The 25,547-nt window shown below is 40.4% G+C and overlaps 1 protein-coding gene, 1 long non-coding RNA gene and 1 other non-coding gene across 3 annotated transcripts; 2 read left to right on the top strand and 1 right to left on the bottom strand.

Annotated features, from left to right (window-relative positions):
* The first annotated feature begins 10,792 nt into the window (after window positions 1–10,792).
* Window positions 10,793–11,968, top strand: LOC110885620. Its single transcript, XR_002562334.2, has 3 exons — window positions 10,793–10,918; window positions 11,007–11,396; window positions 11,538–11,968. It is a non-coding gene; the product is annotated as an uncharacterized LOC110885620 (long non-coding RNA).
* Window positions 11,969–15,135, top strand: LOC110882453. Its single transcript, XM_035978180.1, is given in 9 exon segments — window positions 11,969–12,032; window positions 12,323–12,420; window positions 12,482–12,541; window positions 12,628–12,711; window positions 12,827–12,946; window positions 12,948–12,983; window positions 13,087–13,148; window positions 13,247–13,357; window positions 14,633–15,135. Coding segments are annotated over 9 exon segments (882 nt in total). The 3' UTR covers window positions 14,880–15,135.
* Window positions 15,136–21,436: 6,301 nt separating this feature from the next.
* Window positions 21,437–21,543, bottom strand: LOC118483387. The gene has a single exon (XR_004870675.1). It is a non-coding gene; the product is annotated as a small nucleolar RNA R71 (small nucleolar RNA).
* Between the last annotated feature and the right edge of the window lie 4,004 nt (window positions 21,544–25,547).

Consider the following 25,547-nt stretch of genomic DNA (forward strand, 5'->3'; position numbering starts at 1 on the left):
TGAATTAAAAATGAGTGTAAAGTACACTGATGGTCCCTACTCCCTATGGTTTACCAAAATTTTGGATTTGGTCCCTAGCTTTCCAAAAGGTACATAGATTGATGAAACGTGATTAGTCGACAAGATTTGGGATCCTTAAAAGGATCAAAAGCAACAATACCATGATCATAAACAAACCAATGAAGAGTCCCATTAAATCTTACAGGAGCTGCACCGGATTAAGACAAGGCAACCTATAATCAATCCATTCCCCGGTTTCAGATGAATACATGTCTAAACTGAGATAATTTGAGGGTGAGTTGAGCTCTTCTACTCTCACAACTGTATAGCTAGTAACAGCATTATCTTCATTAACCCTACTCACAATACCTTCGCCAATGAATATTGGGGTTTGTCTGCATTTATCTATATCTTTTGTTCCATCTACATAAGCAGTGGATATCATTGTCCAAACTCGAACGGACCCATTTGCCCTCTAAAAGGTCTTCCATTTTGACCTGTTACCCAAATTAACGTTGATTTCTATTGAATATGCAATTGAATCTGTGTTTATGTTGTTTTAGGGCAGGTGGGTAAATGCTGCAAAGTTTTTAACAGGTGCATTACTGATTGGAAGCTTAGCAATCAGTATTATCCCAGGCATGCAGATTTCATCACAACTGGAGCCATGTTGATTGAATTGATTTCTTCTGTTTATATTTTTCTTGGTACTGTCATGTGCTATTATCGCGCTAATATTAGAGATGAATGGTCTACTAAAGAAATGTCACACCCCCAAATTCCACCTGCGGATAACACCCGCTTCGGGGGCGTGACTGACCAGGATCCAGCCACCAATTATACTGAGCATTTAAGAAATATTTAATATCCGTAGTAATTAGCAATATCAGAGTTTAGGTTTGGTAATTAGTTTAACAAAACAGCGGAAGCATAAACCAAAATAGTTTTAAAGACAGTTCGTTGTTCAAAACAGTTATCCCAACACACGGGTTTGACGAACACTACACATCCCCAAGCAGCAGCTCCTGAATCATTGGTTACCTGCAAAGCATGCAGTAAGGGGTCAACAATAATGCTGAGTGAGTTCACTAGTTGTCCAGTTTTAATTACCAAAAACTTGTTTCACCGGTTAATTTACCCGTTTATACATGCCCTGGGGAGCTACCCCAAAAGTTAGCGACTAAACTGTTTTTCCAATACCGAACACTAGGTAACCGTTGCGTATCCGCAGGATGCCCCGATGTCAATGTTCTATCATCATTGACGGATTTCTGAGTCTATTAGTTCACGCCCGTCCCAAACCAGGGCACGGTGTGAGGCTGGTAAACACCTAAATAGCGCTATCAACTAATAACCCGCTCGCCTAACCCGGCGACTAATCGGTATTTGTAGTAGGGACTTGAGTGATAGAGTTTCGTTTAGTGCCGTTAGTTGCAATCCGTATAAACAGTAATTAACCAAAAGGTTTCCCAATACCCGGGAAGGAAAAGTAAGTTGTGTTCCCAATAACCAGGGAAAGTATGTAAATGGTATCCCCTTTTACCAGGGGATAGGATTGTCCAAAAGGTTTCCCAATACCAGGGAAGGAAAAGTAAGTTTTGTTCCCAATAACCAGGGAAAGTATGTAAATGGTATCCCCTTTTACCAGGGGATAGGGTTGTTAGTCTCGTGTCCCAAACCACCGGGACGCATGCTTTTAAGTTGTGAACTCACCTTGGGTTGCTCGGTAGATTTATGTTACTTGTCAAACACGCTGGTCACCACGTCCTAACATGGTTACCGGTATAGGTCAGGTTTGGTGCACAAGCAATCGCGTAAAAACTATACACATAACTGGCACGTAATATGCAAAACAATACAAACAGTCATGGGGTTATTGGGCCGGCCCTAACATTCACACATTCAAACAGAACACAGTGACACATAGTCCATTTAACAGATAGCCCATGATACACACAATGGCCCAATAACCAAAGTGAGCAGCCCACTCGCAACCAGATGGTCTCGAGTCGTAACCAGGAGATCTCGGCTTGTCACGTTATGGTTGCGAGTCGCAACCGTGTGGTCTCGAGTCATCATGCTGTGGTTGCGAGTCGCAACCGTCGTAGTCTCGAGTCGCAATCATGAGGTTTCGAGTTGTCATGCTATGATTGCGAGTCGCAACTACGTGGTCTCGAGTCGTCTTGCCTTGGTTGCGAGTCGAAACGGTGCGGTTGCGAGTCGGAATGCTGTCTTTTTCATGTACACGTGATGATGCAGATCTATCAGTCCAATAAGTACTATGCAATCAGACCCAGATTAGGAAACAGCCAATAAGGTTCCACTAACACTTTTCCTAAACTGACCAACCATGAAAATAGATCAAACTTTGCCATTTTTAAAAAAACCTTCAAACCATATTCAACAAGTTCATCCTATATTCAAAGTTTTCTAGGGTTTTCATGCCAACATAATCACACATTTTTGAACCAAAACTCACATATTTCTAGCAAGATCATCATGTAAGAACAAGAAACACACATGTTTGTAGCCGAAATCTCATATTTAACAACATCATTTTGCAAGGACAATGAAGCATAGATTGGTTAGCCATGAATACTCTTAGACTACCATTTTCTAACCATTTTTAAACATGTTACCACATATTGTCAAGCTTTACAAACCAACCTAAGAATCATGCATCTTGTTTCTAACCAAACATTTTCTAGTTCATATATCACACAAAATTTCTACACACAAAATAGAACACTAACCGGTTTGAGAAGAAGAAGCCGTAAACAAGGAAAAGAACCGAGAAGATGGAGTGTCCGAGTTAGTGGTCTTGACCGAGTCCTTGTCCGAGATCCTTGCTTGGTCCGAAAATAGGAAGAGATGGAATGTTGTTTTGGGGTTTTCTAGTTTGAGAGAAAATAGGAGAAGTGTGTTTGTGTGTTGTGTATGAAATGAGGGAAAGTGGGGAAAGGTGGGGTATATATACCAAGGGATGTTTCGGGTTGGGCTTGGGGTTTCGGCCCAAACCGGTTACGGCCCAAAGGCCCACTCGCAACCGCCCGGTTGCGAGTCATGGTCTCGACTCGCATATAACACATACATATATACATACCAATGCACACATAACAAAGCACATATCACATAAAGATTCACGTTATCATTAAGTTTAGTCAGTCACTAGTCACATAATGTACAAACAAGTTACATCACGACACAACGAAAGGTTCTAGATTTCGGGTTGTCACATCATCCCCAAGTTGAAAGAAATTTCGTCCCGAAATTTGATGGCACTCACTGAGGAAGCTAGTCAAGTTGTAAGTTTTTCCCGGTTATCCTGGGGTGTCACATCCACCCCCCGTTGATCTGGAATTTCGTCCCGAAATTCCGTAGCTTCAGCCTCAGTAGCGTTTGTACTGTTCTCAAACAGTTGGGGATATTTTTGTTTCATCCGATCTTCGCGCTCCCAGGTGAACTCTGGGCCGCGACGTGAGTTCCAACGAACTCGAACAAGGGGTATTCTAGTGCTCTTGAGGACCTTAACATCCTGGTCCGTGATTTCGACAGGTTCTTCGACGAATTTCAACTGTTCGTCGATCGTGAGTTCCTTCAGAGGAACTACGTGCGTCTCATCTGACAGACACTTCTTCAGATTTGACACATGGAAAACGTTGTGAACTGCACCGAGTTCTGCTGGTAAGTTCAGTCTGTAGGCCACCTTGCCTATTTTCTCAAGGATTTCGAAAGGTCCAACGTACCGTGGGTTGAGTTTGCCTCGTTTACCAAAACGAACCACACCCTTCCAGGGTGAAACTTTGAGTGATACCCGCTCCCCAACCTGGAGCTCAAGTGGTTTCCTGCCCTTATCGGCGTAGGCCTTCTGACGGTCACGAGCGGCCGCCATGCGTTGTCGTATTTGAGCAATCCGCTCAGTAGTGTCTACCACATGTTCTGGACCAGTGATTTGACTATCCCCCACCTCTGCCCAACAAAGAGGTGACCGGCATTTACGTCCGTACAGTGCCTCAAACGGAGCAGCTTTAATGCTGGTGTGGTAGCTGTTATTATACGAGAATTCCACGAGTGGCAGATGCCTTTCCCGGCTGTTGCCAAAGTCGTTTACACAAGCGCGAAGCATGTCTTCTAATGTTTGAATAGCGCGTTCGGATTGCCTGTCCGTCTGTGGGTGATATGCTGTGCTCATAACTAAACGTGAGCCAAAAGACTTGTGCATTGCTTGTCACAGTTCCGAAGTAAAACGTGCATCTCGATCAGAGATGATAGAGGTGGGCACCCCGTGCCTCGAAACCACTTCCTTGAGGTATATCTTCGCCAGAGTGGAGAATTCATCTGTTGTCTTCGATTGCCAAGAAGTGTGCGGATTTCGTGAGTCGATCCACGATCACCCAGATAGTGTCGTTTCCGCGCTGTGATCTAGGTAGGCCAGTAACGAAATCCATGGAAATTTACTCCCATTTCCATTGTGGTATCTCTGGTTGTTGGAGTAGGCCTGAGGGTTTCTGATATTCCGTCTTGACTCGCGCACAAGTCAAACACTTGCTGACGTAAGTTGCTATGTGGGCCTTCATGCTAGGCCACCAATACGTAGTCTTAATATCGTGGTACATCTTGTCCGAACCAGGGTGTACTGAGTAGCGAGATTTGTGCGCTTCATTCATCGCTAGTTCTCGTAAGTCGCCATAGAGTGGGACCCAAATGCGTCCTGTTACATAATAAGCACCGTCTTCCTTCTGTTCTAAGTGTTGCCTTGACCCGCGTAGGGCTTCAGCTCTAACGTTCTCTGGTTTCAGTGCTTCTATCTGAGCAGCTCGTATTTGCGAAGGTAGACTAGAATGGATCGTGAGTTGTAAAGCTCTTACGCGCTTAGGCGTAGTGTCCTTCCGACTGAGGTCGTCTGCCACTACATTGGCCTTGCCCGGGTGATACCTGGCACTCGTAATCATTCAGCAGTCCGACCCATCGTCGCTGTCGCATATTTAGTTCCTTCTGCTTGAATATGTGTTCTAAACTTCCGTGGTCGGTGTAGATGGCGTACTTGGTTCCGTATAGGTAATGCCGTCATAACTTAAGTGCGAAGATCACTGCTCCCAGTTCCAAATCAAGCGTTGTGTAGTTCCTTTCGTGCGTCCTAAGTTGTCGAGAGGCGTAAGCAATAACCTTCTCGCGTTGCATCCGTGTGTAACTGGGATCCTGATTCGAAGCATCATGGTATACCGCTAGATCACCCGTACCCTAGGGTGAAGATGATGCTCAGTGCATTACAAAGTTGGGATTCGAAAGCTGAAAAGACGTCCTCCTGTTTTGGTCTTTCACGAACACAACACCCTGCTGTGCCAACGAGACTTAAGCTGTGCGACCTTCGAAAATCTTGTGATTAAGCTGCGATAATATCTAGTGGGACCAAGAAACTCCTGTATCCTCGAAGGGATCTTTGATGTTGATCAGTTCCTAACCAAATGGATCTTAGCGAGATCCATGTGTATTCCCACTTCGTTGTTTGATAAAAAGAAAATGTGTACTTCCCGAATCCTGAAGTCATACTTAGGTAGACTTCGCACGTAGACGCTCCTCCCCTAGAAGCTCTACAATGGAATACAAGTGTTGTTCATGGTGCCCCTTTCTCCTAGAAGTGATTCAAAACGTACTAGATAAACACAGTTGCAGTGTGATCCATAAAGCAGCTGGTGGGTTGTTCACCCCAAAAGGTCATGGAATGATTCATCCGGTGTTTCCTGGAAATGGCCTTATTGCGTTCGCTATGCCGTTTTAGGAACATCCTCCATTTGGACTTCCATCTGATGTTAGTTCGTTCGCTACTCAATCTTCACATAGGAGCATGACCCATGTAACTGGTCAACAGGTTGCCAATACGGGATCGAGACAAACGGTTATGGGCTGTCACCTTGATGAGTTCTTAATAGTCAGTATACACACGAAAAGGCCCATCTTCCCTAGGATAAGTGGGGCTCCCCCAAAGCGAAGAACTAGACCCTACAAAACTCCTGTCCAACAGTTCCTATAGTTGCTTTGATAGATCTTGCGACCTTCCTGGCGCAAAATGGTAAAGGTACAAGTAATCAGGGCTGCCTCAGACGTGAGATCAAACTGAGATTCCGCCTAACAAATTTTCAGAAGAAAAACTGAATGTTCCTCGGATAGCACGCCGAGAGAAACAACGAACAACTGGTGGATCCTCGATCCACTTTTCCTTAGCCTTAACATCCGTAGCGGTTGCTAACACAGCGGAGTAATCTCTCTGTAGACACTTCTGGCCTCCACAGCTGAGATGGCGCTAACTATTGAACTACTCTGATGCTTTAGAACAATTGCCGATTCTCCACACAAAGTTTTCTCCTCACCGGGTATATTCGCGCGATTCCTGGGTAACCAATTCACACTAACTACTGCGTTGTAACCATCGAGGGTGGTAGAAGGAAGGTCGACATCGGACACTCGTCCCACAAGGTCGTGTTTACATCCTAACGAACTTTTGAGATTCTATTTGACTTGCCATCAGTCGATTCCACATCTGGTTCGGTTTCAAGAAGTATCAGGGTCAAGCAGAATAGAGATGAAGCAAACAACTACCCATACAAGCTACCATGTTGCTACTACGCCTGGCGTCGCCTGCGCCAATCCTAAATGCCCTTCCACGAGCATCATTTCCAATGTTGTTGTTACGGTTGCGAGGACTCCCATTACTATCATCATTCCCCTGGTTGTTGACCTTGATGTTGTCGCGACTGTTGTTTCTGATGTCGTTGCTTGAAATGGTGCGCTACGATCCTTCACTGACAAGTCCATCTTGTCGCGTTTCCGTGCCGCGTCCCAAGGTGTACTTATTGAGCTGGCCGTTACGCGTTTCCGCACCATTGTCAATTGTCATCGCTTATGGCCCGACTGATTCGTAAGAGCTGGCTCCTATGAGCCGCTGACTAGGGTTAAGGGTTCGATTGGAGTCAATTCGCTGATGCTCGTTGTCGGTGACTAGGGTCGTTCAAATGCTGAAGCCAGTAAGGTACTACGTCTATCCTCTTGACTGATTAATACACGGTATGTTGAGATAGTGTTGCAGGAGTGATCGCACTTCGGGATTTAAGACGTCAACACGTTAAGTTCCAGCAAGCGAAGAAAGGTGAGAAGGATATAGTCCAATCATTGTCGTTTCAACATCCATCCCAGGGATGTTCATACAAGCACCTAATGTTCTACACAGTTCGCTAGGCGTTCATATGGGTGTTCAGGTAATACTCGATAGCATCGAGGTTCGAAAGGGGTGCAGTGAGAAGTGAAAAGACCGTGTTCGAGTAGGAGACAATCACTGCTACGGTTCCTATGGACTGTTGTGTTTCTCATCATACAGATAACGAAACGGAACCCCTTCTTCACTTGTTAAGCCTCACTGGGACTTACATCCACCCCACTATATTATTATGTGTGCACCCACAATAATATTGTGATTTGCATGTTCATCTCAGCTCCTCTTAACTCATGTCAAATGGTTCCCCACACTCGAGTAGATTTCAAAGAGTATTAAGTAGTGTAAGTCACGGAGGTTTAGGGAATTACCACCCTATCAATCACATGATACGAGAAAGTGTTCAGGAATTCATATTGGTGTGCTAACGTGCAATCACATGCAATATCGTATGTGGGCGTTCACTAGTTAGGCATACTAGTACGTATAGCGAAACAGGAAACATAAAGTAAGCAAACAAGTAAACACTGGTCCGAGCTATGAGGTTAAAAGTGTTGAGCCTTGTACTTGGAGTGTAGTGTCGTCACGAGTCACGGGTTATAGTCTGGTTTTCTCCAAAAAGATTTTCCCCTTTTTAAAACCAAGTTCACTATAACCAATGGCTCTGATACCAATCTGTCACACCCCCAAATTCCACCTGCGGATAACACCCGCTTCGGGGGCGTGACTGACCAGGATCCAGCCACCAATTATACTGAGCATTTAAGAAATATTTAATATCCGTAGTAATTAGCAATATCAGAGTTTAGGTTTGGTAATTAGTTTAACAAAACAGCGGAAGCATAAACCAAAATAGTTTTAAAGACAGTTCGTTGTTCAAAACAGTTATCCCAACACACGGGTTTGACGAACACTACACATCCCCAAGCAGCAGCTCCTGAATCATTGGTTACCTGCAAAGCATGCAGTAAGGGGTCAACAATAATGCTGAGTGAGTTCACTAGTTGTCCAGTTTTAATTACCAAAAACTTGTTTCACCGGTTAATTTACCCGTTTATACATGCCCTGGGGAGCTACCCCAAAAGTTAGCGACTAAACTGTTTTTCCAATACCGAACACTAGGTAACCGTTGCGTATCCGCAGGATGCCCCGATGTCAATGTTCTATCATCATTGACGGATTTCTGAGTCTATTAGTTCACGCCCGTCCCAAACCAGGGCACGGTGTGAGGCTGGTAAACACCTAAATAGCGCTATCAACTAATAACCCGCTCGCCTAACCCGGCGACTAATCGGTATTTGTAGTAGGGACTTGAGTGATAGAGTTTCGTTTAGTGCCGTTAGTTGCAATCCGTATAAACAGTAATTAACCAAAAGGTTTCCCAATACCCGGGAAGGAAAAGTAAGTTGTGTTCCCAATAACCAGGGAAAGTATGTAAATGGTATCCCCTTTTACCAGGGGATAGGATTGTCCAAAAGGTTTCCCAATACCAGGGAAGGAAAAGTAAGTTTTGTTCCCAATAACCAGGGAAAGTATGTAAATGGTATCCCCTTTTACCAGGGGATAGGGTTGTTAGTCTCGTGTCCCAAACCACCGGGACGCATGCTTTTAAGTTGTGAACTCACCTTGGGTTGCTCGGTAGATTTATGTTACTTGTCAAACACGCTGGTCACCACGTCCTAACATGGTTACCGGTATAGGTCAGGTTTGGTGCACAAGCAATCGCGTAAAAACTATACACATAACTGGCACGTAATATGCAAAACAATACAAACAGTCATGGGGTTATTGGGCCGGCCCTAACATTCACACATTCAAACAGAACACAGTGACACATAGTCCATTTAACAGATAGCCCATGATACACACAATGGCCCAATAACCAAAGTGAGCAGCCCACTCGCAACCAGATGGTCTCGAGTCGTAACCAGGAGATCTCGGCTTGTCACGTTATGGTTGCGAGTCGCAACCGTGTGGTCTCGAGTCATCATGCTGTGGTTGCGAGTCGCAACCGTCGTAGTCTCGAGTCGCAATCATGAGGTTTCGAGTTGTCATGCTATGATTGCGAGTCGCAACTACGTGGTCTCGAGTCGTCTTGCCTTGGTTGCGAGTCGAAACGGTGCGGTTGCGAGTCGGAATGCTGTCTTTTTCATGTACACGTGATGATGCAGATCTATCAGTCCAATAAGTACTATGCAATCAGACCCAGATTAGGAAACAGCCAATAAGGTTCCACTAACACTTTTCCTAAACTGACCAACCATGAAAATAGATCAAACTTTGCCATTTTTAAAAAAACCTTCAAACCATATTCAACAAGTTCATCCTATATTCAAAGTTTTCTAGGGTTTTCATGCCAACATAATCACACATTTTTGAACCAAAACTCACATATTTCTAGCAAGATCATCATGTAAGAACAAGAAACACACATGTTTGTAGCCGAAATCTCATATTTAACAACATCATTTTGCAAGGACAATGAAGCATAGATTGGTTAGCCATGAATACTCTTAGACTACCATTTTCTAACCATTTTTAAACATGTTACCACATATTGTCAAGCTTTACAAACCAACCTAAGAATCATGCATCTTGTTTCTAACCAAACATTTTCTAGTTCATATATCACACAAAATTTCTACACACAAAATAGAACACTAACCGGTTTGAGAAGAAGAAGCCGTAAACAAGGAAAAGAACCGAGAAGATGGAGTGTCCGAGTTAGTGGTCTTGACCGAGTCCTTGTCCGAGATCCTTGCTTGGTCCGAAAATAGGAAGAGATGGAATGTTGTTTTGGGGTTTTCTAGTTTGAGAGAAAATAGGAGAAGTGTGTTTGTGTGTTGTGTATGAAATGAGGGAAAGTGGGGAAAGGTGGGGTATATATACCAAGGGATGTTTCGGGTTGGGCTTGGGGTTTCGGCCCAAACCGGTTACGGCCCAAAGGCCCACTCGCAACCGCCCGGTTGCGAGTCATGGTCTCGACTCGCATATAACACATACATATATACATACCAATGCACACATAACAAAGCACATATCACATAAAGATTCACGTTATCATTAAGTTTAGTCAGTCACTAGTCACATAATGTACAAACAAGTTACATCACGACACAACGAAAGGTTCTAGATTTCGGGTTGTCACAAGAAAGCTCACTTGGTATGTTTTATACTCTCTAGGGCATAAATGAAGAACGCAATTGGACAAATTCCCACAAATGTATGTTTTTCAGTTCAGTTGATTGAGGTTTTGTGCATATATATTTTTTAGGTTTTGTGCATATGTATTTGTTTTATACTCTTGAAATAATTATTCATTTTAAAAAAAGGAGTATGTATAACTGATAACCATTTCATATTCTATACTACTTTAATAAGGATATAGGAAGGACAGAATGGTAATTCGGCAATGTGTTGAAAACACCCTCAATGCACAATGTACAAGTCTTAAGGCATAAAGAAACACAATACTTTTACCCTTCACCCGGATCCATCAAGAGCCGTCCATTGTCTTTCACTTTTTCACACGGATCATAATCTGACGGCTGTTTTTGTGTTCACACGGATCCACCTTTCCCATTCCTTCTCTCTCACAACTCAGATGTCACAAAACTCCATATCTTCTCTCTCTCTCTCTCTCGCTCTACGACTCAAGAACATCATGCCAGATCTCTCATCAGATGCCGTTTCATGACAAGATCGTTGAAGGTCTGCAACCTTTGTTCTAGGAATCTTGAAAATCTTTCGTTATTACAATTTTCTGTAATCATTGTGACCACTACCGGTTGTAATGCAGTGGTTCCGACACCTGAGCTCTGGTGGAGGAGACTAGGATTTCGGCGAAGATAAAGCCATCGGAGGCTGAACCACCGGTGCAGGTATCATCTTCATCATCTAAACTATCATTGTTGGGAACATGGATGCCGTTTATTGTTTACAATTAGATCCATTGGTAGCTATTGAACCATCTTTCTTCAAGGTGAGAACAAGTTTATCCTATAACTTCTTATTTTTGTTCCACCAAACATTCTATTTTTGTTCCAGCAAACATTCTTATACTTGTAAATTGGAGGTTGAAAACCCAATTAATTGAGATGTACGATAGATTACGGGTCGGAGCGGTTGCAGGGGGAACATATCCAGCAATTGGAGTGGATACAACCTGGTTAAGAAACAGGGCTCGAAGGTAGTGCTTTTGTTCTGGACTTTGTGTTTTACAAATTGATTTTGATATTGTTTGAGGTTTTTATTTTTGGCTTTTTGAACATTGTACGAACTTTTCTGTTAATTTTTTTTGATTGATTGATTTTGCGTGTGCGTAATTTAGGGAATGTATGTAGATTCCATGAGGTTGTTGGGGCTGTGGGGTGTGAGAGGCGGAAAGTCTTATTTGGAGTGACCAGGAATGACGCTACGGTGGTGGTAGTCTTGGAAGAGATCTCCCAACAAGTCTTTTGGTTCGGAATCTTAGTTCATTTTGTGCATTGTATTGATTTAATAATATATTGTGACAATTTTGACATTATATCTCTTGATGGGTATTGGGTGAGGCTTTGAATTTGATTCATTTCTCAGATTTTTTTAATTTTCCAACAACTTGGAAGTATTAAATAGTTTTTTTTTTATTATTTTTTTACTTTATTTGGTGTCTTTTTATACATGTGGATATTAGTACTGTGCTGATCTCTTCATGGATACGTTAATAATTTTTTTACATTGAATTTGGGTTTGCTTTTCTTAGCGTAGCTACAAGTGTTAATGACATCTGATGTGCTTTTTAATGCAGGCCTTGAGGATCTTCGGAGGCCATTTGGACACTTTGGTCCTTTAAAGGACATTTACTTGCCAAGGGATTATTATAGCGGGTAAGCTGGTGGTGTAACCCTAATTTCTATAATTCTAGCTGTATGGTCATTTTTGCACAAGGTTCTAATTTGTAGTAAAGTCGTAATTTCTAATGAAAATCCACTTCATTAATGTCATAGTTTGTTTTTGAATAATTGTCCAAAATCTTTCATAAGTCATTCCACAAAGATTTATTCAACCAAAACAGTTTAGATTTTGGATTATATAATTTAAAATATTGAGTTTTATTTCTTTGCCATTCAACAGGAAATAGAGGCTGTAAGGAACAATTTGATGCCCTTAAAGAAAAAGTAGTGTTTGGGACAGACATGGGAACCGAGAGGTTGGGTATGGAAGCTATCAAGGCGGAGATGGGTACATGCTTATTCACCCTATGTATATTCATATTATTATTGTGCATTTCAGGTGGTTTTGAGTTTCCTTGTAGTAGTATGGGGTCTTCGCCTTGGATTGTTTCTACTGATGCATTATGGATGCAGTTATATAGTTAAACATCGTATAACTACTCTTTAACTTTCATCCTTATAGTTTTATTCTTTCACATTTCTTGCAGAATCTTGAATTGGGGTGAAGATCGACGTTTCGACGAAATGCGTAGTAATTTTGGCAAATTGGTTGTTTTCTGGATTTTTCAGGTTATATTATTATTAACTTCATAGAGTTTATATAATAAATGTAATTTCCTGCAAAACTGGTTTATGTTTCCCATTATTGTAATTAATTAACTAACAATAATTGTTTTTATGGCAGGCTATAAGGGTTTGGACAGTAAGTCTACCTGTGACAATTGTCAATGCGAGTGACTCGGATCCCCATATTGAAGCACGAGACATAATCGGGTGGATTATGTGGTCTATTGGCATCTCAATTATTGCTTCTTTTTATTAGCGGGATACCATTGCTCGAGGTTCGGTTTTTTTTTTTTTTTTTTATAAATATTTGTTATATATAGTTTAATATTGTTATCATTCATACATTGGTTAATCAAATCTGTTAGAACATGAAATCAGGAGTCTGGAGATAAAAAGTATGGAAACGTGGCGGGATACCGACACTATAAAAAGACTACAAGGTTCAGTAATGATATCTTTCACTTCGAAATACTAAAGAAATTGTTTTCTGATATTTTTTTAAAAAATTAGAAATATTGTGCATTTTTTGTGTTTTCAGTCCTCGGATTCCACTGTCTCAGTGGAAGCTTGCCATCTTGGGTCAAAGCTGCTTTCTATTTGAGCTTCCATTGTATAATCGAAATCTTCCTAAAGAAGAAGCATTGGGCTGGTAAGTCGTTATCCTTTTAAAGTTATGTAGAAACTGTAAATTGTTGAAATTTCAGGGGTGTAAATGTAATTTGCAAGGTATAGAGATGGAAGTGCAGGAACAAAAATGGGTTGATTTGGTTGATGGATTGATGAGTGGTATTTTGTATTTTGTACATTTTTTTATACAGATCTTGGTTTTTGCTGTCATTTCCGTTTGCGTCATAATCGGATCCAAGTTTTTGCTGTCATTTCCGTTCTCGATCTAATAGATTTGGTAGTCGTTTGTTTTTGCTGTCAATCTCTCCATCTAATAGATTTGGTAGTCATTTTTGTTGTCATTTCCGTTTGCGTCATAACCGGATCCATCTGCAAAGTAGGGCTTTGGTCATCTCATTTCGATAAGGGTCTTTTGCAAAACGGATCCAAGTTAGCTCGATTTCTAAAAAAATTGGCTCAAGTTGACTCGATTTCTTATTCGAGCTAAAAATGTGAGCTCGAGCTCGAGTATTATTGTGCTGGAGTAAGATAAAGAGTAGGGTTCCTTTAAATTCCAAACTTACTGATTTTGTTCATATCTGAGTGTTTTTGTTTAGTCATAAGTGTGACTAATAAGCTCTGTAATTGGTGTTGGCTATAATTTTGACTTGTCACCCTTTTCTTTGTTGTTATACATTATACAATGGGTTTAAAATACAATGGCTATAATTTTGACTTGTTACTCTTGTCTTTGCTGTTGGCTATATGTATATATGTATATTTGTGTGTTGGATAAAGAAGTGAGGGACGTCGAGCACGGCTTGGGGAGGACGAATATGACGCGGCGCGGCAGGAGGTGGCGGTGTAGCTGGCCCTCGACGTGGCTCGCCGTCCCGGGGACAAGCCCCACACCCATTAGCCATCGGTTTGCTTTTTAGTTCTATTTAAAGCTAGGCATTAGTTAAAAATGATCTTTTTTCTCTTTAGAGACCTTGGTCTATGTGTTTTTATTTGTATATAATATTTTCTAGATTTTTTTTTATTTATATTCTTCTATTAGAAATGGAAACTGTATTAAAAAGTGCAACTGCAAATCTTTAAAATGTTTAACAAAAGGTTCTATTTTGGGGTTCAAGGGTCCATCATTTTTATTTAAACATGACTTGTATGAACATGAAGGCTTTTTTCTAGACTCTTAATTAGCCACATCATTTCTAGACTCTTAACTAAGTCATTTCAAAATGGATTAATTTGGGATACAGATTTTGTTATTTTGTAATTTGGTGAATTCTAATGTTATTTTCCACTGTTTTTGCAGCTTCAGCAACATGTTTCAATCACCTAACATGGGCTCTATTCTTCTTCTTTACACTTGTGACACTACAAACCATATAGCATGCAGATTCACTGACACATACACATACACATACAACACAAACGTCAATACACATACATTGTACATGAACCAAAAGGTCAAAGCTAAACAATGGCAGGCCTCTTTCTCTTCCACAATGGACAACATTGGTATTCCAACAAGAGTCCGACTGCAGCATGCAGATGTCTGAAGTAGCGAGCGCGGCGCAGCAATCGCAGCGTTCCTACTTTATAGAAAGACGAAATTGGATTTTGTAGAAGATGAATTGTTGTACTTGATTTGTATATTTTACAGTTGAATTGTAATTGTAAAAGATGAACTGGGCTGGATGTTTAAGAGTTGCACTGCAGTAAAAAAAAAAATCGAATATGAATTGTTTTCCATTTGTAAAAGTTGAACTTTAGATACAGAAAGTGTAAGCCATCAATAAAAAGTATGTTTAGAAATTCGTGGATGCTCTTCATGAAACTAGCTTCATCTTTTCCCAGTAGATGCTTTAGATTGGAGTGGAGAAACTAAGATTATCCCACATCGGTACGACATCAAATAAATATATACGAGGAACTGCTTAGAAAAAACCCCACAAGTTTATTGAATTCCTGACCTTTTGACCCTTTTGCCATGTCTAACCCTTTTATTTTGTGTCTTGCAAAATAACAAATGGCTTATTTGAATTTAACTTGTTAGCTCGAGATGACTTTATTTTCGACCACCTGCTTGAGCTAAGGCTTGCTCGGCCAGCTTGCTCAATGACCAGTTTATCTATTTCATTGTAGATATCTTTTGTGCCTCATCTGATACTTCATGGTTAAACCACATATTTTAAATTGTTTAAAGACTCATCTGAAAATTAATGGTTAAACCAAATCACATATCTATAAATTGTTTAAAGACTCATATGATACTTAATGCTTAAACCAAATCACATATCTTTAAATTGTTACAACTGGTTCACTAGTTAAAAAATATAACGGGTTTTAATAGTATACTAATTTGCTTTATTACAAGTAATAATTAGTATCCTAAAACTCTTCCCTATCATTTGTCGCTTTTAATTTTTTAATGACGGTAAACTGTATTGTTTGATTTACAAACGTAAATAACCTTTTAAATATCGTCAAAGAAACGAAAAATATATAAAAAGATGTGACAGGTATTATTAATTGACAATCCAAAGGGAAGTTTGAGATTTAAAGGATATGATATAACTGGTGATTAGAGGCTATAAAAAGTTACAATAAGTATCATATTTATCTACACAACCTTGCATAGTAAACCGATACCTAACTCGATTGCTCATGCAGTTTGTCATCAACTATCCAGATGAGAAGAATGTAAACTTCAAATGTTGTATATAATTGGTGATGATTATAATACACCAGTTAGTAGGAGAAATTGTGGGAGTTCATGTATAATGTATTGGTCTGGTATCTTACTTACCAAATATTGTATATAATTGGTGATGAATATAATGTCATTTGCCGTTAAAAAAAAAGAATGTAAACTTCAAATAATGACCTTCTAAATTTAGCGAATATAAACAAGTGTTGTGTTTTCCGTTGCATCGTGAATTTGGATGAATCAAACCAAAAGCTGTCAATCTAATTGAATAAACCAAATCTATAACCGAAAACGGATTGGCTAATAAAATAGACTAATCGATAACCTCCATGTCGATTGAGGATAATAATCTAAACAACCGAACAATGCAAACAGTTCACAATGATGCCACAATAAAATATCATATGAATAAGAAAACTACCGAAAACGAGTATCACAATGCGATGTGTGGCTCCCCCTTGCAAAAAGTCGTCGTCGCCGCATCGCGCGGGTACGGGACTAGTTTATATACAAAATAATATGCATATAATCAAATTATGTTTATTTATTTTTTATTTTTTTAATTAAAATGTGAGGTATGTGTTCGATATTGGAATGATTTATTGTTGATGCATTTATGTATATATCTAGTGATGGTTACGACCGAAGTCGTTCGACTCGAAGAACAAGTTCAAGATGACACAATGTCCAAGATGATAATATGTGACAACCGGTATTTTCGACACCGGTTAACTATAGAAAGTTAACTGTAGAAATATTATGGATTATTATTTAATATATATAATAACAACGTGTAATACCAAACTACGATGCGTGCAACGAGTCGTTTAACCGACAACTTTAGCGAAACGGTATTGACCCTACATATTGTTATATGTTTTATATATAACATATATATAGTTCATATATTCGTTTTAATCGGATTAATAACTAGTTATTCAATATAGTTATTTTATAATTTAATGAACGACAAATAATCGAGACGTGTGATGTTAAGTGGGTTCGTTTACGCATTCTGCACCTAGCCTACCTATAACCACCTACTCAAAACCCTAGGTTTAAATGTCTAACTCCTCTTCTTCCTCGTCATTTAGCAAACCCTAGCCCCCATCTCTATCTCCTCCAAGAAAAAAAACCCTAATCCTTTTTCCCCCCTTGGTGTGACGGCAGAAGAACACCTCCCCCCCTCTCAATCGCTACTCTCTCTCCCTCTCTAGTCCTCTCATACTTTGATTCAAGGTTAGTGTTCTTGGTAGTTGTTCGGTTTGCGATTCTATGAGTATATGTGGCTGCGTTTGTGTTGATGATGATATATGTGTTGATGTTATGTGTTGTATACATGTGTTGATGATGATATATACATAGGGATGCATGATTAGTCTTGAAATAAATATATATTAGGGTTTAGGATGTCGTATGATGATGATATTGATAGATACGCATAATGAATTTGATACAAAGTGACTTATAAACCTGCTATGATTAATAAGTTAGGGTAATGTTAAGATGAGAATATGATAAACGGATCCGGAAACTTCTTTTACGAAGTTATAACTGAAAACCGCGTCTGTCCGGAATTTGCAGCCAACTTCCGTTGGCTTGGCTGTAACCAGGTCATAACATATCGAAAACAAGATTTTCTTAAGTCCACAAAATAGAGTTTCTAAATACGGTTCAAATGGCGCTGGAATCATAATTTTCTGATGTCGTTTGCTATTTTAAATGGGTTCTTTTTGTTACAGTGCGCTGGGCTGTCCATTTTCTGCAGAAATTGCAGGTCACGGTTTAAGTCATATCTAAGGGAATAATGGGAAATAAATTACTAAATTTAAAATGTAGAAAATGTGCGAGTAACTGAAGTTCTCCAACTGGAATCACCTCGTTTGGAGACTCGGTGATTTTTAAATAAAATAAACGGTGGGCAGGGGTAGGAATCGTAACAATTCAGACAACTGTCCATTGCTTGAATTTTTACGTAAAATCTGCAAAGAATTAGACTTTGAAAATTTTACAGAAACCACCCACTGAGACCTTTTCACATGTCGTGTATTTTTTTTGGGAATTTTTCCTGACCTGTAACTATTTTATAAAAATACCCGAAAACAGCCCAGTTTTGGGTATTAAAGCTGAAACGTAATAAGTCGCAATGTGTGCATCTAAATGTTAGTTGTGCTATCTGAGAATGATCGAACGGGTTTAATGTCAACTTGAATGTTGTTAAAGTTGTGGTGTGCTATGACCATCTATATATACCTTTACATATACCGTTTGAATGAAAATATATATGTGACATATATATGTAAGTTATCAACGTGATTGCATGATACTTGTTAGATACGTGTAGGGATTTCGTGTCCTTCGTGAGCGCACTAATAAACTAGATGGTAATCATATTAGGACGTGATTGACCAACCTCAACTAATAATCACTTTAAAGTCTAACCGAGCTATCAAAGGTGAGTTCACAGCCCCTACTCTTTTAAATGTTTTTAAAACACAAGGAGAGAAAGCATGCACTACATTACGGTAAAGTAATGTCATAACGTTACGGTAAGGTAACGTCACAACTGTTAGAGTTTTTGTTATATTAGTTATGGTCACAAAGTAGCATTTATCACATGTTAGTCCCCTTAAACCTTACGATACCGTTAGTATTGGATTCTAGCGAGGGAATTTTTAGTAGTACTACTGGACCCGACAAGCCCCACTCGAGTTGGTTGCGCCAGCTAGACAGAACGTTGATGGTCACGGGTGTAGAATTTGCCTAACCCTTAGCCATGGTTGGTGATAGACCTGTGATATGCACAAAATGCAACATATAAATTATATCAATTGTGGCATAAAACTAACCCCTTTTTAGTACTAATGTTGGAAAAAAATGTGCTTTTGTCTTCCTTTTGTATTTTCAGGATTAAACGAGCTCAAATAAACAAAAGAAGCAAAAAAAGCAGCTAAATCTAACATATATGCAAGAAAAGGAGCAAACGTGGAATGCCCGACCTCCTGACAACATCTTCCCAAGCAAAACAAGAAGACAGAAGACTTAACACGCCTCGTGCTCAGTGAGCACGGGGGCGTGCCCAAGTGTCAGCAGAAAAGACAAAGTTATAGAAGCTTCCATCGCCTATCACGGGGCCGTGCTCAGCGGACACGGGGCCGTGGTCAACTATAAGATTCGCGGAATCCAGGCAAATCTTGATAGTACAGATATGCTTCTGCACACGGGGTCGTGCTTAGCGAACACGGGGGGCGTGGTCAACTAATGCAGACAAACTGCATATAATGAAGAAAGAGAGAAGGATGGACACGGGGCCGTGCCTAATGGACACGGGGTCGTGCCCGAGCTTTTGTTCAGCCTATAAATAGGAGTGCCTGGAGCCCTTGCAACTCATCCCTTGGCACACCACCTCACTCACACTTCACCCACCACCCACCACCATCACAACACCATCATCCATTGTCCATCATAGAGTGTGTGAGTCGTCTCGGGATCCAAGATTGCTCGTAAGAGTTCTTGACAATCAAAGGCCATGTTTGCCTAAGTCTCTTACATCACTTGTTGAAGACAAGTGTTTAGTGTAATACTTTTAATTTTTAATCTTTTGCACTTTTTAATTGGTTTGTATTAATGACTTTAATTACTAGTTTCTTATGTTGAAGGTGATTCTTCCTTATCGTTTGTCCTACTGTCTATATAAAATAAAAGATTTTCACCATTCATATCTCCACGGTCTATATGGAGGTATGTTGGCTACCTGGTCGGGGGTTAAGGGAACGGTTTGGTAAGAGTCTTGCCATTGTTCAGTGTATAGATCCTGCAAAGGACCTGGGTCAAATTTAGTAGGACCTCCTTCAATACCCACCGGTATTGGATGGCGGGGGTCCAAACTCTTTGATCCCCTCATAAGTTAAACTACTATTAAAACTTTAACCCGGCTACTTAGGACTGTATCCTTGCTGACTCAGACTACTTAGACGAGGGTAACGTTGCCTTCAAAAGTGGGGCCTACCACATTATGCATTAATAACTTAATTAATTATCTTTCAGTAATCTGACCCTTTAGGATTGTATCCTTGCTGACTCAAACTACTGGGTTGAGGGTAACGTCATCTTCAAAAGAGGGGCCTACTACAATAACTAAGATAATCTCTTAAACAAGTGCAAAAGTGCGAAAATAATCAAAGGTTACACTACACACGAGTTGGATCCAAGTGATTCATCTTGTCTATCTGTTTTTATTTTTATTTTATTTTTAGCATTTTAGTTAGTTTTATTTTTCTAGTTTATTTTTTCTAACCTTTTTGATTTGATTAGACGTTGAGGATAAACCGGTACTAAAAGCTCTTGTGTCCTTGGACGACCTCACTATACTACGTCCAAGATGGGTGCACTTGCCCATATGTGTGTTTAGTGTGAGTAAATATCGTGTTTTATAAATTTAAAACTTGGCTAAAAAGTGTAAAAAGGGCTTAAAGTATATATAAAAACCTATAACACATGACACACATCAAGTTTTTGGCGCCGTTGCTAGGGACACAAGGATTTTAAGAAAGTTAGGAATCAGCGGCCTAATCAATTTTTTTTATTTTTATATTTTTTTTAGGATTTTCTTGATTTTTTAGATTCTGCAGGGCTCAGCACGGGCCATGCCTGGTCGGACACGGGCTGTGCCCAGCATTATTACTGGCAATTTTTATTTTCCGAGTTACAGAGAGTTGAGCACGGGGCCGTGTCGGTGCAACACAGGGCCGTGTCCAATTCCCCAGTAACAGGGATCCGGAAAACAATCACTGTATGTCCGACCACGGGCCGTGTTCGATGAGCACGGGGCCGTGGTGAACCTTCTGACCAACATTTTTGTTTCCACTGCAAGACTTGGAACCCAGGCGCCACATCTGAACTTTCTACATAGTGTATGAGCTCCAGTTCTAGTAGAGACATAAAAGAACCTCTAGAAGAACCCGAACGCTTTCTCAGAAAAAGACTCAAAGCTAAAAACCAGGAGAAAGTCTCGGGGGACCCACTTCCCATGGCGAATCAACGTACCCTCATGGATTACCTACGTCCCACCGTAGGAAATCTCGGCGCCGCTACAATGCACCGAATGTCGAAGCTAACAACTTCGAACTTCGGCCACATTTGATACAAATGCTTCAAAACTCTGCAACCTTCCATGGGCTTGCGGACGAGGATCCCCATCTACATATTACTAATTTCTTAGAAATATGTGATACCATTCGGATCAATGGAGCATCAAACGACGCCATCCACCTTCGAATGTTTCCATTTTCACTAAAGGACCGAGCAAAGGTTTGGCTCAATGCCCTCCCAGTTGGCTCGGTAAACACCTGGGATGACCTAGCCCAAAAGTTTCTATATAAGTACTTCCCTCCCGCTAAAACGGCTAAATTAATGACTGAAATTAATACATATTCACAAGAGGATGGGGAATCCTTATATGAAACTTGGGAAAGGTTCAAGGAGCTATTGAGAAAGTGTCCTCATCACGGTCTTGCGGTATGGCAACAAGTATCCACTTTCTACAATGGGTTGTTGCCACACACAAGACAAACGCTTGACTCTAGCTCCGGGGGACTTTTAGGTAATCGCCGCCCACATGAAATGTACAATCAAATTCAGGAAATTGCTCAAACCAATTTTCAGTGGCACACTCCCCGGGGCAATAAATCTATTACCCCGGGCGCCCAGAAGGTTGATGAAAGCACTTCTTTACAAGCCCAAATCAAGGCCCTCTCTTCAAAACTAAAAAAGTTAGAAATGACAAAAACAGTCTCGGTTATGGCTTGTGAAGGGTGTGGTGGGCCACATGAAAGTTGGAGTTGTATGAAAGAAACAGATGATCAACCGGAGTTGGTAAACTACATTGATAACAGACCTAGGCCGTCGGGTCCTCCAACGGGTACCTACAACCAAGGATGGCGTAACCACCCTAACCTTGGTTGGAGAGAACCCGGCAATAGTAGTAACCAACAAAACCTAAACCAACGAACAAACTTTCAACAACCAAGAAGAAACGAGTTACAAAATTTCTCTCAACAACAAGGTGGACGAGAAAGGCTTGAAGATATTGTATCTCGCCTCATCTCCGATACTGAAAAGAAAAACTCGGATCGATTTCAACAATTGGAATCGAATTTTAGAAATCAACAAGCTAGTATACAAAACATTGAAAAACAAATAAATCAATTAGCTCAAAATTTCTCCGAGAGACCACAAGGCGCGTTACCAAGTAATACCGAAACAAACCCAAAAGCACAAGTCCATCTCATAACATTGAGAAATCGTACCGTGGGTTCCGATGAGGCTCCACCACCGCCAACTGAGGGAAGCACAACACCGCCCCAACAAGAGAAGACTTCTCCTCCAATTCAAGAGCCTACCAAGGCTCCTTCGATTCCATACCCCGGTAGGTTAATTCGCCAAAAGACCAATGAGTAATTCGCAAAATTCAAAAATTTACTAAAACAATTGCATGTTAATATTCCATTTATCGAAGTCCTAACTCAAATGCCTAAATACTCAAAATTCATGTGGGACTTCCTCACTCATAAAAGGAAAATTGAATCATTGCAATTAGTTAATTTAGGCGAAGAATGCTTCGCCCTTGTACTCAACAAACTCCCACAAAAGAAGATTGATCCTGGAAGCTTCACGATTCCTTGCTCGATCGGGGAATCCCCCGTTCGTAATGCACTAGCCGACCTTGGGGCTAGCATTAACCTCATGCCTGCATCAATGTTCAAACGACTCGGCCTAGGAAAAACAAGCCCTACCAAGATGAGTATACAACTTGCCGACAGATCCGTCAAATACCCGCAAGGTGTCGCTGAAAATCTATTGGTCAAAGTCGAGAATTTCGTCTACCCGGCCGACTTTGTCATACTAGATATGGAAGAGGACACCGAAGTCCCCCTCATACTAGGGAGGCCATTTCTAGCCACTGCACAAGCATTGGTAGACATGAATGACGGGACACTTACTTTGAAGTTTGGGGATAAGGAAGTGAAGTTTGGGGTTGGGAAGAGAGTAGAGGACGATGACCCGGTCAATTACATGAAGGTCATTGATTCGAGTTTGGATGACCCGGTCATTCCGCGGAACTATCCTTAATTTAGCTTAGATTAATTTTTAGTTTAATTTTAATTTTCAGGAATAAAATACACTCGGGATGGTGAAGGATGACAAGGGAAACGAGAAACATCACCCCATGTATGAAAACAGAGCTTCCCGACAAAATTTCTTCATTACAGCAAGTTCAGCACGGCCCATGTCCACCCGACACGGCCCCGTGCTGCACAATCTGCAGAAAACGCCCAGTTCAGGTAACTGGACACGGGCCGTGTTCACTAAACACGCCCCCATGTCCAAGCTTCTGTTTCTTTTTACAAACTTTTGTTACTGGCACTTGAACACAGGGCCGTGCCTGGTCACCACGGGGCCGTGTCTAGAGTACCAGTAACATAAAATTTTGCTTTTAACACCCTTTTACACATTCAATCAACCTAAAAACTTATTTTTGGGACACATTGAGGACAATGTGTAATTTAAGTGTGGGGGGATGCTAAAACCTTGAATCTTACAAGACCTAATTAACAAGCCTTACACAAAACTCTATTGGAACCGCTAATCACCCCAAATTTTTTCAAAAATTTTCAATTTCTTTTTACTTGTCTAGGTTTAAGTTGGGAACTTCAAGTTCTAACAAAGTTATATTTTTACAAATTTACAACCGATAGCGTCGTGATAAAAAGAACCAACATAAGAAAATTATGGAAAGGCATGATAAGCTTAGTTAAAATTTGATTATATATACTTGATCACATAAAAACCCATTCCCACAAAAGTGAGTTTTGAGCCTTTATTGAGCATACAAATACATATCTTTACACTAAATGCTCATTTTTTGTTTCTTGTGTGAATAGCCGCTTGGTTCTTACGACTCTAGTACTTTCCACGACAATGCATTCTCGGTTCTTACCAACTTAAACCCGAGTAAGTAAATGATGGAGGAATTAGGACTAACCCTTTTTCTTTCTACACCATTATTTTTCAATTTTTTTTACCACCTACCCAAAATCCCCCTAGTTAACCCCTTTGAGACTAAACCTTTTCATTTCTAAACCCAAAAACAAACACCCTTTTTACCCACCAAAACCCTCTTTATTTTAACCCTTTCTTTTAGTAACAAAGCTCGGTTTTTCTTATGACTTATGTTGAAAAAAAATGAATGATACGATGAAACCAAATAAACAAACAAGTTCATCAGAAAAAAAAAACTAACTTTGTTTGAAAGGAATGGTTCATCAAAATAAATTGTCAAAAATAAAAAGTCTTTCAAAAACCGATGCTTTTTACGCTTTTCGCCCTTTTACTAACCACTAACCCAACCACCCACCTTTAGCCCAAGCCTAACCCTTCACCGAAAAAGTACTCTTGATATTTACAAAGGTATATAGTTAAAAAAAAGAGGAGGATTGATTGCTTGGCAAGCTTATGGTAGGAGTAAGTTCCATACCGCTCTCGAGTGATCCACTAAAAATACACATTCGGCCGAGTGTTTAGTGATCCCCCGTGAGGTATGTGAACTTGTATATAAATGGAATTTTAAAAAGGCATGTTATGCCCTAATAAGTAATTTATCTTATGAAACGTTTTAATAAATCATGACGAATTGGATTGTAAATAAATAAAAATAAAGCTTAATAAAGAATCTTGGAAATCCCGACACTCAATGACAAGTCGAAAAAAACCTTCTCTTCTACCCATTCCATTTGGGAGTGAAAAAGCCACATTATAAAGAATTTTGCTTGAGGACAAGCAAAGATTCAAGTGTGGGGGTATTTGATGTGCACAAAATGCAACATATAAATTATGTCAATTGTGGTATAAAACTAACCCTTTTTTAGTACTAATGTTGGAAAAAGTTTCATTTTTGTCTTCCTTTTGTATTTTCAGGATTAAATTAAATGAGCTCAAATAAACAAAAGAAGCAAAAAAAAACAGCTAAATCTAACATAAATGCAAGAAAAGGAGAAAACGTGGCATGCCCGACCTCCCGACAGCATCTTCCTAAGCAAAACAAGAAGATAGAAGACTGAACACTCCCCGTGCTTAGTGAGCATGAGGGGTGCCCAATTGTCAGCAGAAAAGACAAAGTTGTAGAAGCTTCCATCGCCCACCATGGGGCCGTGCTCAGCGGACACGGGACCGTGGTCAACTATAAGATTCGCTGAATCCAGGCAAATCTTGATAGTACAGATACGCTTCTGCACACGGGGTCGTGCTCAGCGGACACGGGGGCGTGGTCAACTAATGCAGACAAACTGCATTTAATGAAGAAAGAGAGAAGGATGGACACGGGGCCGTGCCCGAGCTTCTGTACAGCCTATAAATAGGAGTGCTTGGAGCTCTTGCAACTCATCCCTTGGCACACCACCTCTCTCACACTTCACCCACCACCCACCACCATCACAACACCATCATCCACCACTATCAT

This window comes from Helianthus annuus, chromosome 10, assembly GCF_002127325.2.
Source record: "Helianthus annuus cultivar XRQ/B chromosome 10, HanXRQr2.0-SUNRISE, whole genome shotgun sequence".
Classification (NCBI taxonomy): Eukaryota; Viridiplantae; Streptophyta; class Magnoliopsida; order Asterales; family Asteraceae; genus Helianthus; species Helianthus annuus.